At 45.0% G+C, this 14,895-nt stretch overlaps 2 protein-coding genes across 5 annotated transcripts in view; one reads left to right on the forward strand and one right to left on the reverse strand.

The window, feature by feature from the left end:
* GLMN (glomulin, FKBP associated protein) overlaps window positions 1-6,937 on the reverse strand; it is a 40,565-nt gene extending 33,628 nt beyond the window's left edge. Inside the window, exons 1-4 of the mRNA XM_020975385.2 lie at window positions 6,830-6,937; window positions 4,844-4,926; window positions 4,334-4,459; window positions 1,707-1,826 (exon numbers count right to left, since the gene is read on the reverse strand). Of these exons, the coding sequence (XP_020831044.1) occupies window positions 1,707-1,826; window positions 4,334-4,459; window positions 4,844-4,882 (285 nt within the window). The 5' untranslated portion in view covers window positions 4,883-4,926; window positions 6,830-6,937. The remainder of the gene's footprint in view (window positions 1-1,706; window positions 1,827-4,333; window positions 4,460-4,843; window positions 4,927-6,829) is intronic.
* A 276-nt stretch (window positions 6,938-7,213) lies between these two features.
* Window positions 7,214-14,895, forward strand: part of RPAP2 (RNA polymerase II associated protein 2) — a 79,632-nt gene continuing 71,950 nt past the window's right edge. The window contains exons 1-5 of one of the 4 annotated variants that reach the window (XM_020975379.2): window positions 7,214-7,421; window positions 11,421-11,466; window positions 13,833-13,947; window positions 14,579-14,677; window positions 14,798-14,863. In XM_020975379.2, coding sequence (XP_020831038.1) covers window positions 7,346-7,421; window positions 11,421-11,466; window positions 13,833-13,947; window positions 14,579-14,677; window positions 14,798-14,863 — 402 coding nt within the window. In that variant the 5' untranslated portion in view covers window positions 7,214-7,345. The remainder of the gene's footprint in view (window positions 7,422-11,420; window positions 11,467-13,832; window positions 13,948-14,578; window positions 14,678-14,797; window positions 14,864-14,895) is intronic. The other 3 variants (XR_002322191.2, XM_020975382.2, XM_020975381.2) reach the window with 3 other exon arrangements.

Raw genomic sequence — 14,895 nt, forward strand, 5'->3', positions numbered from 1 at the left:
CCGATAAGGGAAGTGTTATTATTATCCCCATTTTACAAATGAGGAAACTGAGGCTGAGAGAGGTTAAATGACTTGCCCAGGGCCACACCAATAGTAAGTGTCTGAGGCAGGATTTGAACTCAGGTCTTCCTGACTCTAAGTCTAGAACTCTACCCCCTGAGCTACCCATACAACTGTCTTTGCTTTGCAGCAACAGGCTTCTCCATGTAAACTGTTGTTAAAATACCAACACATACAAATATATATTTAGGTAAGGCTGTGGTTTTATGCAGGGTTCTCAAATCATCACAAGATAAACAAAAGAAAATCTACCCATGTATACAAAGGATCTCTTGCTTGGGCACACAGACCTCCTAAGACAAAGAGAAAAGGCAGGGAGGAGGGCAGCTGATTTCCAGAAAGGAGCGCTCTCTAAATGTCCCCTATCCACAGACTTCCTGAAAGTGTCAGTGCTTCCAGCACCGTCAGGGACCCAGACCAGAGCTTATAAACATCGATTCTCTCCCTTTTGCAATTTTTTTGCTAGCAACAATTCTCTTCTCTTTTCTGACTTGGCCCTGGTGTCAGAAGGGGACTTTTATAGTCAATGAGCTTCCCTTCCTCCAGGCTTATACAGAGAGCCTGCCTTGCTACTTTCTCTGAGAACTCTCTCAGCCTTTCCAAAAGGACACTGAAGCCCTCCTCTCCTCCCTGAGCTGCCAGCTACGTCCTGATCTGTGCTTTGCTCCCTACTTTTCCTTATCAGATAACCTCAGAGATCACTGAGTTTCGCTTCTTCCCAAACCGGGAATCCCCCCTACAACGTCCAAAGTATTGATCTACTTCTCCTGAAGACCTCCAATGATGAAGAACTCACCACTCCACTCTAGCGGGAGATGGCCCATTCCAATTTTGGAAAGTTTTCCTTATGCTGAACATCTGCCTCCCCAAAACTTCCATCCAGGTCTAGACCTTGACCCAAGCAGAACAAGTGAGACTCCTCTTCCCTAAGACCACCATACCATATACGAACACCCCAAGAGGCATTGTGGGACAGCATATACAAGGATGATCTGGAAGTCACAAAGACAGTTTCAAGTCTTGCCTGACTCCTCCGAGCTCCCAGACAATGCCGAGACTGTGAGGAGCAGAATTAGTGATCTGCGTAGAATTAGTGATCTGCGTTAGTAGAGGGGCTCCCACACATGGAGGTACCCACCATAACAAAATCACAGGTCTGGACCAAAAAACAAAAAGAAAGCAACCTCCTGAATGCATTTTTTCATCTCCAGATTAAATTCTTCCATTTCCTTCAACCAACATTATTAACATGGCAAAACTTTTCTCCTCACCCTGGTCACCTTTTGGGTGAGTTCTAGCTTCCCCTCTGATATTTAACCCTGCTGTGACCCAGTGACACTGGGAAAAGTACCAGGAAAAGTCCTGGGCGTGGCACTAACAAGTCCTGTGACTTTGGGCAAGACTCATAGCCACTCTGGGCCTCAGTTTTCTCATCTACAAAACAATAGGTTGTCCCTCCCAGCTCGATGATTCTCCCTCCAAGTTCAGTGAGAGGGCCTTTGCTCAAAAAACTAAACCAAGCTAAAAAGAACCAAACTTGCCCTGCCTCCAAGTCTTGTGACATGAAAGATTTCCTACCAAACGACAAGAACTCAGGGGTTGAAAACTTACGAGAATTACAGAAAAACAAGGATTCACTCACTTACCTTTACCAACAAATGAAGCATTTTCAAACATTTTTCTCTTTTATCAACTTCCTCTTTATGACGTAAAAAGCATCTAACAACCGGGCCACCGAGATTCCAGCCCATACTCCTGATGATAACCTGGAAAAGCATTTTCAGAGGCAGTGAGGCAAAACTCCGTTAACTACACCAGTCTCCTGGCATGCTTTTCAAATATGGCTGTTCTTAATACTCCTCAAATTATTACAAATAAGAAAAAGTTCTATGTACATGCTGCTTTATCACGGACTTTCAAAATAATTATGGGGCCCTTTCTGGGACTCAGTTTTCCTTATAAAAATAGAGTTAAACCTCTTTGCTGTGAAAATAAAAGAGAGATTCTGTTAGCTGCTGTAGAGGGCCAAGTGCATGAAGTATTCAAAGATGGCAAGTGCTTAAACTCATAAAGAATATTTTCCCCATAAAAATCCATCGATCACCACTTAACAGAGATCCTATGAGGAAAACTCATAGGAACATTATAGTCAGATTCAAAACCCCCAGTTCAAGGATAAAATATTAAAAGCAACAAGAAAAAAACAATTTAAATATGATGGTGCCACAATTAGAATGACACAAGACCTAGTAGCGGAGACATTAAAGGACCAAAGGTCTTGGAACACTATATATCAAAGAGCAAAAGAATTGGGGTTCAGGCCAAAAATATCATACCCAGCAAAGTTAAGCATAATCCTGAATGAAAAAAAAAATGGACATCTGAGCAGTTGTCAGACTTTCAATATTTTGTTAAAAAAAACCTCGAACTTAATAGAAGATTTGACATACAAGAGCCAAGAGAAATATAAAGTACATACCAAAGACTAATCCAGATTGTGAGGGATTCAATATGGACAGACCAATAACTTTTTACACATATGTAAAATGCAAAAGGTATGTCTAAGATTCTTATTAATAATTGGGTAGCTCATAAGAAAGATCGGGGTAGACCGGAGTACGATATGACTTTAAAAAGTGAAACCATTTAGGAACAGCTAAGAAGAGTAATAATTTTGTACAAATGAGGAGCCAGAGGAAGAACTGATACAGGGGAATTAGAAGGGGGAGGAAGGCTGGTAAGTTCTGGTAACCTACTTTCACTGGAATCAGTTCAAGAGGGAACAATACATATATATTTAGAAGAGTATAAAAGTTTTCTAAATTTAGAAGAAATAAAATGATGAGGGGATAAGGAGGGGGGAGAGGACAAGACAGGGATCTCTAGAGGGGAGGGTAAAGAAATAGGTTATAGGGACCTATGGAAGGGTATTAAGATTTATGGGAATGGGAGGATAAGGGAGGGATCCTTAGAGAGGGGTAGGCTAAGTAACAGAAGGGCAAGGTAGCAGGTAGAAGTAAAGTAGGAGTCAGGAGGGATAGGAAATAAGAGATATGCACAATATAATTGGTTGTATTTCAATATAAATGGTTTCCTTTGTAATCCTATGTATTTTATTGAATGTGTACGTGACTCTGAAAAGGCCTCTCCAAACTGCCACAGGGATCCATGACACTATTATAACTGCCTCCTAATTGGTTTTTCTGCCTCCATTTCATCCTTCCCTTTGCTGCCCTAGTAATCCTCCTAACGCACTTTTCTGATGTCAATAAACCACTCAAAGACCTTTGGTGCCTCTCTACTGCCAACTAGAGGGATGAACTCCTAATACTGACATTTTCTGAGATTGTCCCTTGCCCACCTTCCCAGACACATCAAAAGTCCCCTTTACATAGTCACACTCTCAGGCCAAATTAGACCAATTCCTGTCTCCTCATTTTCATCCTGCCCTCCCCTACTGTACTTTGTTCATAATATCCTTCCATGCCTGGAACAGAATCTTCCCCTCCCACCACCCAATCTCTGATGAAGCCCTTCCCTTCCTCCAAGGCCCAAATCAAGTACCATCTCCTCCCACAAACATTTCCTGAAATCCTCTACCTGGGGTGAAAGTGATGTCTTCCTCCTCAAATTTCTCACAGCTCTTCACCCAGCCCTCTCCTTTGCATCTGATTTATTCTCCCTTATAGTTGTGCCTTATACGTTTAAAATCTTTTCATAAACAGTCTATTTTCTTTATCCCATAAGTGACTTTCTTTAAAAGGAATAAAAGAGTATAATATTAATTTATTGTTTGGATGGCTCTGTGAAGACAGAAAATTGGAGCTAGGGTATAATTTGTATAATAAAAATTATACAAATATAGCCTAGGCTTTAAATTAATGAGTCTCTTTCTAAATACCACCAATTTTGTTCAAGAACATAAGCATGAACCCTTGATCTTAACTTAGTTTTATTTAATTTTTTATGAAGTATACAGCACAAATTGTTTTAAAATCATTACTAAAAGAGTTCTACATGGCAAACAAAAAATATTCAGCTGAACCCCATTTTAAATACTGCTTTACCAAGATGTGGATTTGTGCATCACCTTGGAATGTTAGGCTTAAGCTGTTAAGCTAAGTATCCCAAAGGTATTAGCTATTTAGATGTGCACTAAGAATGGAACACCCAGGCAATGCTCAGTTAGTAGAGTTTGGGCAGGGTTACCCAAGGTATCTGTTGTTCTCTATCTAACAGAATGTAAAAAGTTACACATGACAGTTGAACTTACCTTGTTCTTTTCATTTTCTAAAATGTCTAATACCTGAGCAATGTACCCTTCTTCTAAACACTTTTGGCCTGCTAACTGAAAGAGACCAAAATCTTCTTCTTTGAAGTCCTCCTCTTCTAGGATTTGCTTTAGAAACAACAACAAAACCAGGCAAGTGAGCATTTATTTACACATGTATATAACAAATTAAATCATTACTTGATTTTTTTTTAGTCTTGATCTTCACCACGGTACAAATACATAAGCAGAACTAATAACTTTTCTAAATTGTATTCAAATAAGCTATCTTAGAATCCAATGTACTAAAATTCAGAAATATTTAGGAAGCTGGAGAAGCAAAATATGTGTGGTATCTCCGCTGCCCCCACTCCCACCCCTAGGTACGGTAGGGGAGAAAAAAAAGCAACACTGCTCCCCGAGAAAACCTGAATGTCCTGCACTGTGGACAAGGCATTCTGTTGTACATACGAATGACAGTGTGAATTCTTTTGTTCAAAGAAAATTACTTACACATCTGTTTATTATGGATTGAAGTTCTTCCACAGCCATTCTTGAGTTTTCAACTTTTCTTTCAGTTTTACTGTAGAGATCCACTAAAAATAGAATAATTGTTCATATTTATATAGCCTGCTTTAAGGTTTACAAAGGACTTCATATACATTATTTATTTGATTAACAACTTGTGAGGTAGGTAGTACATTTATTATTATTTCCACTTTACACATCAGGAAACTGAGGTTATTGAAGGTTAAGTGATTTGACTGCTATCACACAGTTGAGATAGGATGCGAATCCAGATCTGACTCCAAACTGAGTATGACTCTATGCTCTACATCAGTGGTATCAAATTCAAATAGAAATGGATCCCTCCTGGCCACACTAGGAAACCACAAATAAACATTATTTATATTATATTGTATCTATCTTCATTTTGTTAAACATTTCCCAATTACATTTTACTCTGGTTCAGCCTCAAACTAGAGTTTTGCAAGAAAGAGTCTCTGGCCCTGAGTTTGACGCCTTAGCACTACATATACCACACTGCCTCCAGAAACACTGCAATTAACTGATTCAGATATTTTATTTTTACATTAAGGAGTTGGTATATATAATTATACTTCTGCATTAAGTATTATTATGAAAAATCTAATAGATAATTTTAAGAGTTTAGTAAAAATCATCGCTGAACTTTAGCAGTCTCTCTATGGAAATATTAAAGATGATAAAAAAAAAACCAGGGGTTGATATTTTAAAAAATGAACCTGTCATGTATCCTCTAAATTTTCTGGTTCCACATGCACATATTTATATGAATATTTTTTCTGAGATGTCTCCACTTTCCAGAGGAAAGGGTAAACATTTTGCAATGACTCCAAACACTGAGAAATCCCAGGTCTAATTCAGCATTCTGGTTCTCTGTCAGTGACCCCATATGGGGTCTCGACACAGAGTTTAAGCGCTGGGGTCAAGAGTAGAAAAAGTCTTTTAGAAACCTTGCTCTAAACTGATGGGGGTGGGCTGCTTTATCATTCTTGGATTCTATACTTCTAGAGTTCCTTTGGAGATTGCAGTATTCTAATGTCATGGGCATCAAAGCATCCTCACTCACAGGGTCATAGGCTTAGATGTGGAAGAGGCGCTAGAAATCACCTAAAGCAACCTCATCATCCGTCAGAACTAGGGCAGTATTCTAGGATTCTAAAACCACACCACTCAATCCAACAAGCATTCATTAAGGGATTAAGGTTACTTAGATACTTAGCCAAAAAAAAAAAAAGAGCTTGTCCCTGTATTCTCTCCCCCACCACCCGATCTTTTGGCCTCAGGATCACCTATGCTGACTGCCAACTCCCTCAGTTTACAGAGCAGAAAACTGAGACCCGGAGAGCTTTAAGTAACTTCATCCCTTGCTGGGAAGGAGAGAAGTCGAATGGATGGCTTTTAAAAGAAGGTTCTCCTATTTCTGTGAAGTCAATCATTCAATCGAGGATCATTGGGAACAGACAGAGACAAAAAGCAAGCTAGCGAAGCTTCCTTTGCTGGGTGGGCGCCCGGACCCTGCTTGGCCTCAGGGCATCGTGACATTGATCAACACCTGAAATTGACACCTGGGAACTAAGTGCCTACTGTGTGCCGGGCACCTCGTTGGGGGAGGGGTCCGAAGAAAGAGCTGAACAGTCCTCGTCCTCCAGGGACTTGCACCCCAAACCCCGAGCCGGTGGGTGGGGGCCCTCAGAGGCTGTCGTGGGCGACCCCCCTCATTTTACAAGGGGGAATGATCTGCCCGGAGTCTCCCGCCCTCTCCCATGGGGGCCCGGTGGCTTCAGCCGAGATTCAAGCCGCGTGCCCCGGATCCGGCCCCGTCCGCCCCCTCGGTGCCCTGGGCTGGGCCGCGGCCTGCACCGAGTCTGGGGACTCCCGGGCGCAGGCCGCGGGCCCGGGGCTAAAGCCCTGCCCAGCGCTGTGCCCAGCGACCAGAACGCCGCGGGCCCCTACCTGCCCGACACTCTCCCGCCGGCCTAGGCCTCCTCTCCTGCTCCGCCTGCCCCTGGCTCCGCCTCGACCCCGCCCACGGCCCCGCCTCACCCGCCGGGGGAGGAGGAGGCGGAGCAAGCCAGTGGCGGAAGCGCTGAGGCCCCGCCCCGGGTCCCGCCCCCATGTCCGCAGCGCGTCACAGGCTGGGGAGAGGAGGAGGAGGAGAAGGAGGAGGGGCCGGTGATGGCGCCATGGAGGACGAGCTGAGGCCCTGACTCTGACCCCGCCCCCATCCTGCCCCGCGTCTTATATCCCACGATGTGGGGGGGAGGAGGCGGAGCCTTCGCGGGACAGTCAATGATTGAGGAGCTGAGGTCCCGCCCTGACCCCGCCCCCTGACCTCCCAGTCCCCGACTCTAGCGGAGAGAAGGAGGAGGAGCCGGTGAAGGCGTCATGGCGGACGAGCCGAGGCCCCGCCCCTGACTCGCATCCCAGGCGGCTCTGGGAGAAGGAGGAGGAACTGCTGGTGGGGCCGTCATGGAGGACGAGCTGAGGCCCCGGGCCCGCGGCGGCCCCCGGATCAGGAGCTCCCGAGCCGCTCGCAAAGGCTCAGGTAAGAGCTGGCGCCCCGGGACGCGTCACGTCACCCAGCCCCACGAGGGACCTGCCCCTTGTGGGGGGTGGGGCTAGTCAGGTTCCCAGGGCGGCCCAGCCATCCCCCTTGGAGGATGGGAACTCCCCTTAAAGCATGGGCACCGCCTTGGAGAGAGGAACCTCGTTGGAGGATGGGGACCCCCCCAAGGGACCCTCCTTAGAGAGAGGGACCCCCTTAGAGGATGGGGACCCCCTCTTAGAGTATGGGGACCACCCCCTTAGAGGATGGGGACCTCTCTTAGAGCATGGGCACCCCCTTAAGAGATTGGGGTCCCCCCTTGGAGGATGGGAGCTCCCCTTAAAGCATGGGCACCACCTTGGAGAGAACTCTGTTAGAGGATGGGAACCTCCTTAAAGAATGGGGACCCTCCATTAGAGGATAAGGAACCCTCCTTAGAGGAACCCCCTTAGAGGATGGGGACCCCCACCTAGAGAGATGAGGCCTCTTAGAGGATAGGGACCCTCTTTAGAGCATGGGGTCCCCCGTTGGAGGAGGGGGACCCCATTCTTAGAGAGAGTAACCTCTCAGATGATGGAGACCCTTATTAGAGAGAGAACTCCACTTTAAATAATGAGGATCCTCCCGCCCGCCATAGAGGACTGTGCTTGTTTGGAAAGACAGCCCAGCCCATCCTCCCTTAGAGAAAACTATGCCGCACCCCATAAAGGAAGGACCAGGCAGTTTCCCAAAGAGAACACCCCCCAGCCCTTAGAGAGAAGAAACCCTCCTCTCAGAGAGCTGTACAGTTACCCAAAAGCAGCTCAGCCTCTTCCTTCCCTCGAAGAGGATAGTTTCTTCCAGCCCTTAGAGGATGCTAGAGGAATGGACATTTCCCAAGGTAATCCAGACCATTTCTCCCCTTAGAAGACTCCTCTCTACCTCCTTAGAAAACACCATTCTCCTTAGAACATTCACTATCTAAGAGTGACACCCCCACTTTAGGGGATTCTTGTCGTTTGCCAAAGGAAATCTAGCTCGTTCCCACCCCGTGCCCTTTAGAAGACTGTCTATGTTAGAGGTTCCCCCTGTCCCCTTTGAGAAGCTGTCTGAGGAATACTGTGTCTGCTATCCTCCTGCCTTCCCTAGTCTATGAGAGTGTAGGATCATAGATCTGGCTCTGGAAGGGCCTCAGAGGCTCAGAGTCCATTTATAGATGAGAAAACTGAGGCCCAAGTCAGCTCATGGACTTGCCCAAGGTCACAGTAGTAAGTTCTGTCCACCATCCAGGGGCCTGTAGAGAGGTGCCTCTGAGGCTAGGAGGGTTGGATGAGAACAGGGTCTGTGGGCCGTCCTGTATGGCAGTGCAAGAGCGATGGGATCCTAAAGAGTTTTGTGCCCTTTTTCCCTCCTAGGACCTGTACTTCCACTTCTTCCTAACGGCATTGCTAAGTGGGGAGGTTTTGGGGGGAGGATGCAAGCGTATGGTGTCCTTCAAAAGTGATTTAATTTCCAAGCAACCTATTAGTTGTGTAAGGGGGGGGGAGGAGGGGGTGGTCTGTGTGTCCTGCCCAGGGAGTTGGACAGACACAGATCAGCTGTTGGCCCTGGGTAGGAGCAGCTGGTGGCCTAGGGGATAGAGCTCTTCACCTGGAGTCAGGATGACTTGAGTGACCCTGAAAGGGAACTGGGGAGGAGGGTAAGGTGCCTCCACTGATCCATTCTTGTGAGTAGGAAGGAAATGATGGGCAAGGGCCTTTATTCATTTTTTTTATTTTTTAAGATTGCTGAGGATTTGGATTAACCAACTGCCCTTGTGGCCTAGGCCAATTTGGCTACATTGAGCTATTAGTTATAGACACCTAGGTGTGAATCACTTTAACCACAAAATTTAACACTTGATTGTGATCTGTCCATTTGGGAAATTGTGGTACTGTTTTTAGTGAAAAGGAGAGTGGGAGGGTGATAGAGAATTCTGGATAGCTTGTGGTAGGGGGCCAAACCAAGGGGGAGATGAGTAAGGCTTTGAATATGCAGTGGCAGCATCTTTGAAGTTCCTGGTTCAGATTTGGGGAGCTAGAAATAACTTTAGAGACAGCCCATTCCAATTTCTTCAGAAAGGTCAAAGAGTTAGAGAAGGCAGAGCTCATTGTGGGCTTGAATAACAAGGACAGCAACAATAATAGCATTTATAACAAAGCGCTTTACAAATATTAACTCATTTGATCCTCACAACAATGGTGGGGTGAGTAGGTGTTCATAGGATGCTTTCATTATTATCCCCATTTTACAGATAAGGAAAGTGAGGCAGATAGGTTAAGTGACTTGTCCAGGGTCACACTGCAAGGCAGTATCTGAGTTCCATTTTGAACTCAGTTTTTCCTAACTGCAGGCCAAGAAAGTCTTCATGAAGGAGATAGGACTTTAATTAGGCCTTAAAGAATAGTTGTGCCTTAGGTGGAAGGAAAGGCATTTTCAGGCAGTGAAAACAGCATTGGAGAATAAGGAAATATCTAACAGGAGTGAGGTGTTCCTGTTGAGTAACAGAAAAATAAAGATAGATATTTACAGAGCTGAAGGAGGTCTGAAAGGTCAGAATCTGTTCTCTCCTTTGCTTGAAGCCCTCTAGTGTTGGGAGGACACACCTCCTAAGGCAGCCCATTCCTCTTCCGGATGTCTCTGAGTGCTAGGACACCTTTCCTTATAGCAAGCTTAAATATTCCTTTCTGCACTTTTCCACCGCAAATGTGTTCTTTTACCCTGCCTCTCTAATGGTCAAGCAAAGCTAATCCCTCTTCTATGTGAAACAGATATCATTGACCCTCAAGTTCTCTAGGCTGAATGTCCCCACTTCTTCAGCTCATCTTCCTATGGCACCATCTTGAAGCTTCCGCTTCCTAAACTGTAGTCTTTGTTTCCTCCTTCAGCTGTTCTTCATCTATGTATCTCTAACACAGTGGCCTTGTACATGAGGAATCCTGTTGAACCTTCGGGTCCCTAAATCCTTTATTTTGTTTTATTTTTTTTTTAGACAAGTATCTAGCTACCCGACTGCAACTTGTGAAGTTTTTTTGTTTTTGTTTTTTTTGTGAGGCATTTGGGGTTAAGTGACTTGCCCAGAGTCACACACCTAGTGAGTGTTATGTCTGAGGTCAGATTTGAACTCAGGTCCTCCTGACTCTAGGGCAGGTTCTCTGTCCACTGCACCACCTAGCTGCCCTTGAAGTTGGGTCTTTTATATCCGAGTGTAGACTATACCTCTGTGATATCATCCTCTCTAACAGTGCATATTCCAATCTATCCACGACAAGCTCTCTCATCCTCTTGGCCTTGTTCTCCTGTAAATACTCCTTGAGGTATCCACCTAAATTTAAATTCAACCATGTATATTAACTGCCCGCTATGTATGCATCAGTCACTGTCGGGGAGGAAGACAAAGACAAAATCAAAGTGATCCCTCTTTTCCCTGTTCTTGTGTTCTACTGGAAGAATGATGGAGTCCTCCTTTTTCCACATCCTTTGACATTATATGGCAAAACTCTTCAGGCCACAAACTTGAGACCTGAACTAGATTAAAATGTAATTGGGAAATGTTTAACAAAATAAATAAAAACACAATACAGCATAGTTAATGTTAATTTGTGGTTTTCTAAGTCAGTATTTGACAGGTGGGATCTGTTTCTGTTTTAGTTTGACACCACTGGTGTTTGGGAACCACTTGAACACCAGTGACAATGCTTAGATTATCCCTATTTCAGGGAAGTGGTTATTATATTAAAAACTTTGCTTTTTCCCTCCCTTTATGCTACAGCCTTCCTGCCCCTTTACCTAGGAATGATGTTACCTAGTGTTTTCCTTTTGGTAGATTTTTTTTAACTGGTTGTGAAATTATGTGCCATGAAGGAGATATGGAAAAGAAGGAAAGAAGATAGTTGGACTTGCTTTGTTTGGTCAGGGCACTACCTAAGGTGCCACTGACATCCACTTGACCCTTATACAGTATCTTTTTTCCCCCCACAGGTGGTAAAGAAACAAGTGCTTTGAAAAGTGAAGAAGCTTCTAGAAGGTATGGCAAGTACTGGCAGCCTTTTGTTTGTCTATTTTTCCTCTCTTACGTAACATTCCTTGCTGTTATTATGGATTACTATTACATTTGAATTGTGTGTTGCGACTGTGGTGGGAGTTTCTTAAAGGAATAAGCTTGTGTTTGAGAGTTGCTGTTCTCTCTCTGTACCTGAAGTCTTGGTCTCTGAAAAATCACAGCCAGCTCTGCCACCTGCTCCAGTACCTGTTCAAACAATGTAAGTGCTCTCTGCAAGACACTGGGGAGCGCAATACAAAGTGAAAGACCCTCCCTGACCCCAAGGGGCTTTTCTTCTACGTGGTGGGGGTGGCGGTGGAGACACACAACATGGCTGTAGGTGAGTATGTGCATCAGAAGTTAAGGAGAGAGAGGGCGCAGGAAAAATGGGACAAGAGGTGAAGAGAGACGGCCTCACTGTATTCCAGCTTGGCAGAGACTCAGAGGCAGGGGTTAGAACGCTAAGTTCTGGTAAGGGGACAGGCCAATTTGCCTGTACTGTAGTATAATAAAGCAAGCGAATGGGAAACCAACCTAGAAATGTCATCTAGAACCTGATTGTTAAGGACTCCAAGTGCCACATTGAGTAACCAGGCAGCAGTGGGCCACTGGAGGGTATTGGGCTCTGAGAACATGATTTTGGTGCCTGTTTTGGGGGAGGAATGGGGATGGGGAGGGGCGGGGGGAGGGCCTTGAGACTGGGGACCCACTGCAAAGTCATCTTGGCAGTGAGCATAGTGACTGTGCCGGTGGAGAGAAGGGGGCTGAGGTGGCATCTGTTGGGGAGGCAGAATCTCCAGGGCTTGACAGTCGATTGGATGTGGGGGATGAGATCCAGAAGGACTAGGTCAGTGGGAAGGATGATGCCCTCACCAGAAATAAGGAGCCGAAGAGTAGCGATGTAGGTGTTTGCACAGGTTAGGATGCCCCTGGGACATTGGATTGGAGGTGATGCTAGCATGAGTCTCTGAAGGGCGCTGGATACACTGATGGACAAGTTCTTTGGTGGATTGTGTAGAGAAGGAGATGAAGAGAGAAGTGAAAAGAAGGGAAGGAAGTGGGGACGAGGACAGAGCCGTGGAGAGCGACCAGCATGGGGGCAAGATGTGAGTGGTGATCCAGCAAAGGAGACTGAAGAGAAAGACTGGAAGGGGAAAAGGGGTGGGAAGCAAAGAAGCATTTTTCTGGCACCTTCTATGTGCCAGTTACCATGCAGAGGACTTTAGAAATATTAGGTCATTTGATCCTCATGACAGCCCTTTATTATCCCCATTTTACAGTTGGAGAAACTGAGGCAGACAGAGACTAGCCCAAGGTCCCACCGCTAGTAAGTACCTGAGCCTGAACTGGAACTCATGTCTTCCTGATTCTGAATCTAGTTCCATGTCCGCTGCAACACCAAGTTGCCTAATCAGGAAAACCAGGATTCAGCATTGTCCTGAAAATCCAGGAAGGAGAGACCGTCCGTGGTTCTGGATGGTCAGCTGTGTCAAATACTGCAGAGGGTTCAAGAAGAAATAGAGCTGAGAAAAGACCATGAAATGTAGCAATTTAAGAGATTGTTGGAGAGCAGTTTCAGTTGAACGATGAGATTAGAAGCCGTGTTGCCACGAGTTTGTTAAGTGTTTGGGAAGAGAGGACGGTGAAAGTACATAGCTTTTAGGAGGAAGGATTGAAGGTGACTGAAGGCCAGTAAGCCCAAGGGAAGGGGCCTCACGTCCTCTGCAGTCCATCTTTCTGGTCCCCGTGCCGTCGGTCTGTCTCTCATCTCAGTGCCTGGAAGGCCTTGCTCCCTCCTTGCTTCCAATTCCTGGAACATCTCTTTCCTTCAGAGCTCAGCTGAGGCACCACCTGGTCAGCATGCCTTTCCTGAACCCTTCCGCTGCCTAATGCTCCTCCCCAGCCCTCATCCCCAAATTGCATCAACTTTTTGAAACTTCACCAAAATAAATGTTTGTTTTGCAGACAAGGAAGATCTTCCCTTTCTAGTGTTTTCCTAAGGTCTGGCTCCCTCTGAGCTGAAAAGCCTTCATATTCCAAGACATTGAGGGGATGATAAGAGAGATTGAGCCCTTTGATCTCAGAAAGCTCTCAAGCTCTTACTGCTTTCCTTTTTTGTGGTGTGTGCTGCAACTGCTTTTAAGTTCTCCCAGGCTTTATATTAGTGGCCACTAATTGAATGGTCTCATATATTTATTTTTGCTTTTTTAACTGGAAGATATGTATTTTATGGTAAAATGGGGTTGTTAGCAAAATAGGGAGGTCTATTGCTGACCTAATTCGTGAGAAAACAATTGGTAATAATGACGATTATAAATGTAACAGCCTTTTGATCTTTTTAAACACCGTAGGAAATCTGCACTGGAGGCAGCTATTAGAAAGAAGATCGAATATGAGAGGAAAGCCTTGCACATTGTTGAACAGCTTTTGGAAGCAGACATTACGGAAGCATTCCTTGTGGAATCTGTAGGTGTTTGCAGATTTTGAAGTTTGTGGTCCAGCACATTTAAGTATTTGTGTTTAAAGTGTTATGGCATGATAGTTGTCAGAGTGCTCGGGTGAGCGCTCTTGATCACGTAAATGTTGTCAGTAATTCTGCAGTGCGTGCAGTTCAAAAACCCGGGGCTCAGTGTTCTTCTCACTGGGAAAGCACAGAACTCTTTCCCCTTAATTCTTTCAGGTGGAAGACACTTTGTAAAATGAAACCAGTGTGTTTCTCACCTGCTTAGAAGGAACTAACTCCCTTAAGTATGCTTCTGCTGACTTGGGGTCAGTATATTTTAATATGGCCCCTCATCTCCCTGATACTTGCTTATTCCCCAATTCATTCCCTGGCCCCATAACTGCCTTATAGATACTAAATTCAACCCAGGGCTCTCAGTTGTGGTGTTTCCTTTTATTCCCCACCCGTTCCCCCAGCCTGTGGTCTTAAAGAGAACTTGGCAGACATATGATGAGAGATGTGGAGAAAAGTCATAGATTTCTGTGCAAAAAAATAGTTTGTTTTCTGTATATTTTTGCAAGTTGTAAGAAAGCCCGTGAGTATATTCTCAGTCCAGTCCTGGTAAAGACTCTATGGCTCCTTTTTTTCCTGCAGGGAAAGCAGATCACATCTGCACATTACAGGGATGTCGTGGAAGAACGCTTCATCATCCGTCTCTGTGGTTACCCTTTATGTCACAGCAAGCTAGGAAATGTAAGTCATTGGTTATTAGATGTGCTGACCGTGTTAAGGCTTTACTTTTGTAACAACGTAGTTTGAAGCAAGTGAAGTGGGTACTATAGCTTAGTCAATGTTATTTTATTCTACTTTTAGGTGCCAAAACAGAAGTATAGGATTTCTACCAAAACAAATAAAGTCTATGATATAACTGAAAGAAAGGTAAGCCTTAAGGACTATTTTCAACAACCTTA

This window comes from Phascolarctos cinereus, unplaced genomic scaffold (genome assembly GCF_003287225.1).
Source record: "Phascolarctos cinereus isolate Bilbo 61053 unplaced genomic scaffold, phaCin_HiC Scaffold_5;HRSCAF=322, whole genome shotgun sequence".
Taxonomy (NCBI): domain Eukaryota; kingdom Metazoa; phylum Chordata; class Mammalia; order Diprotodontia; family Phascolarctidae; genus Phascolarctos; species Phascolarctos cinereus.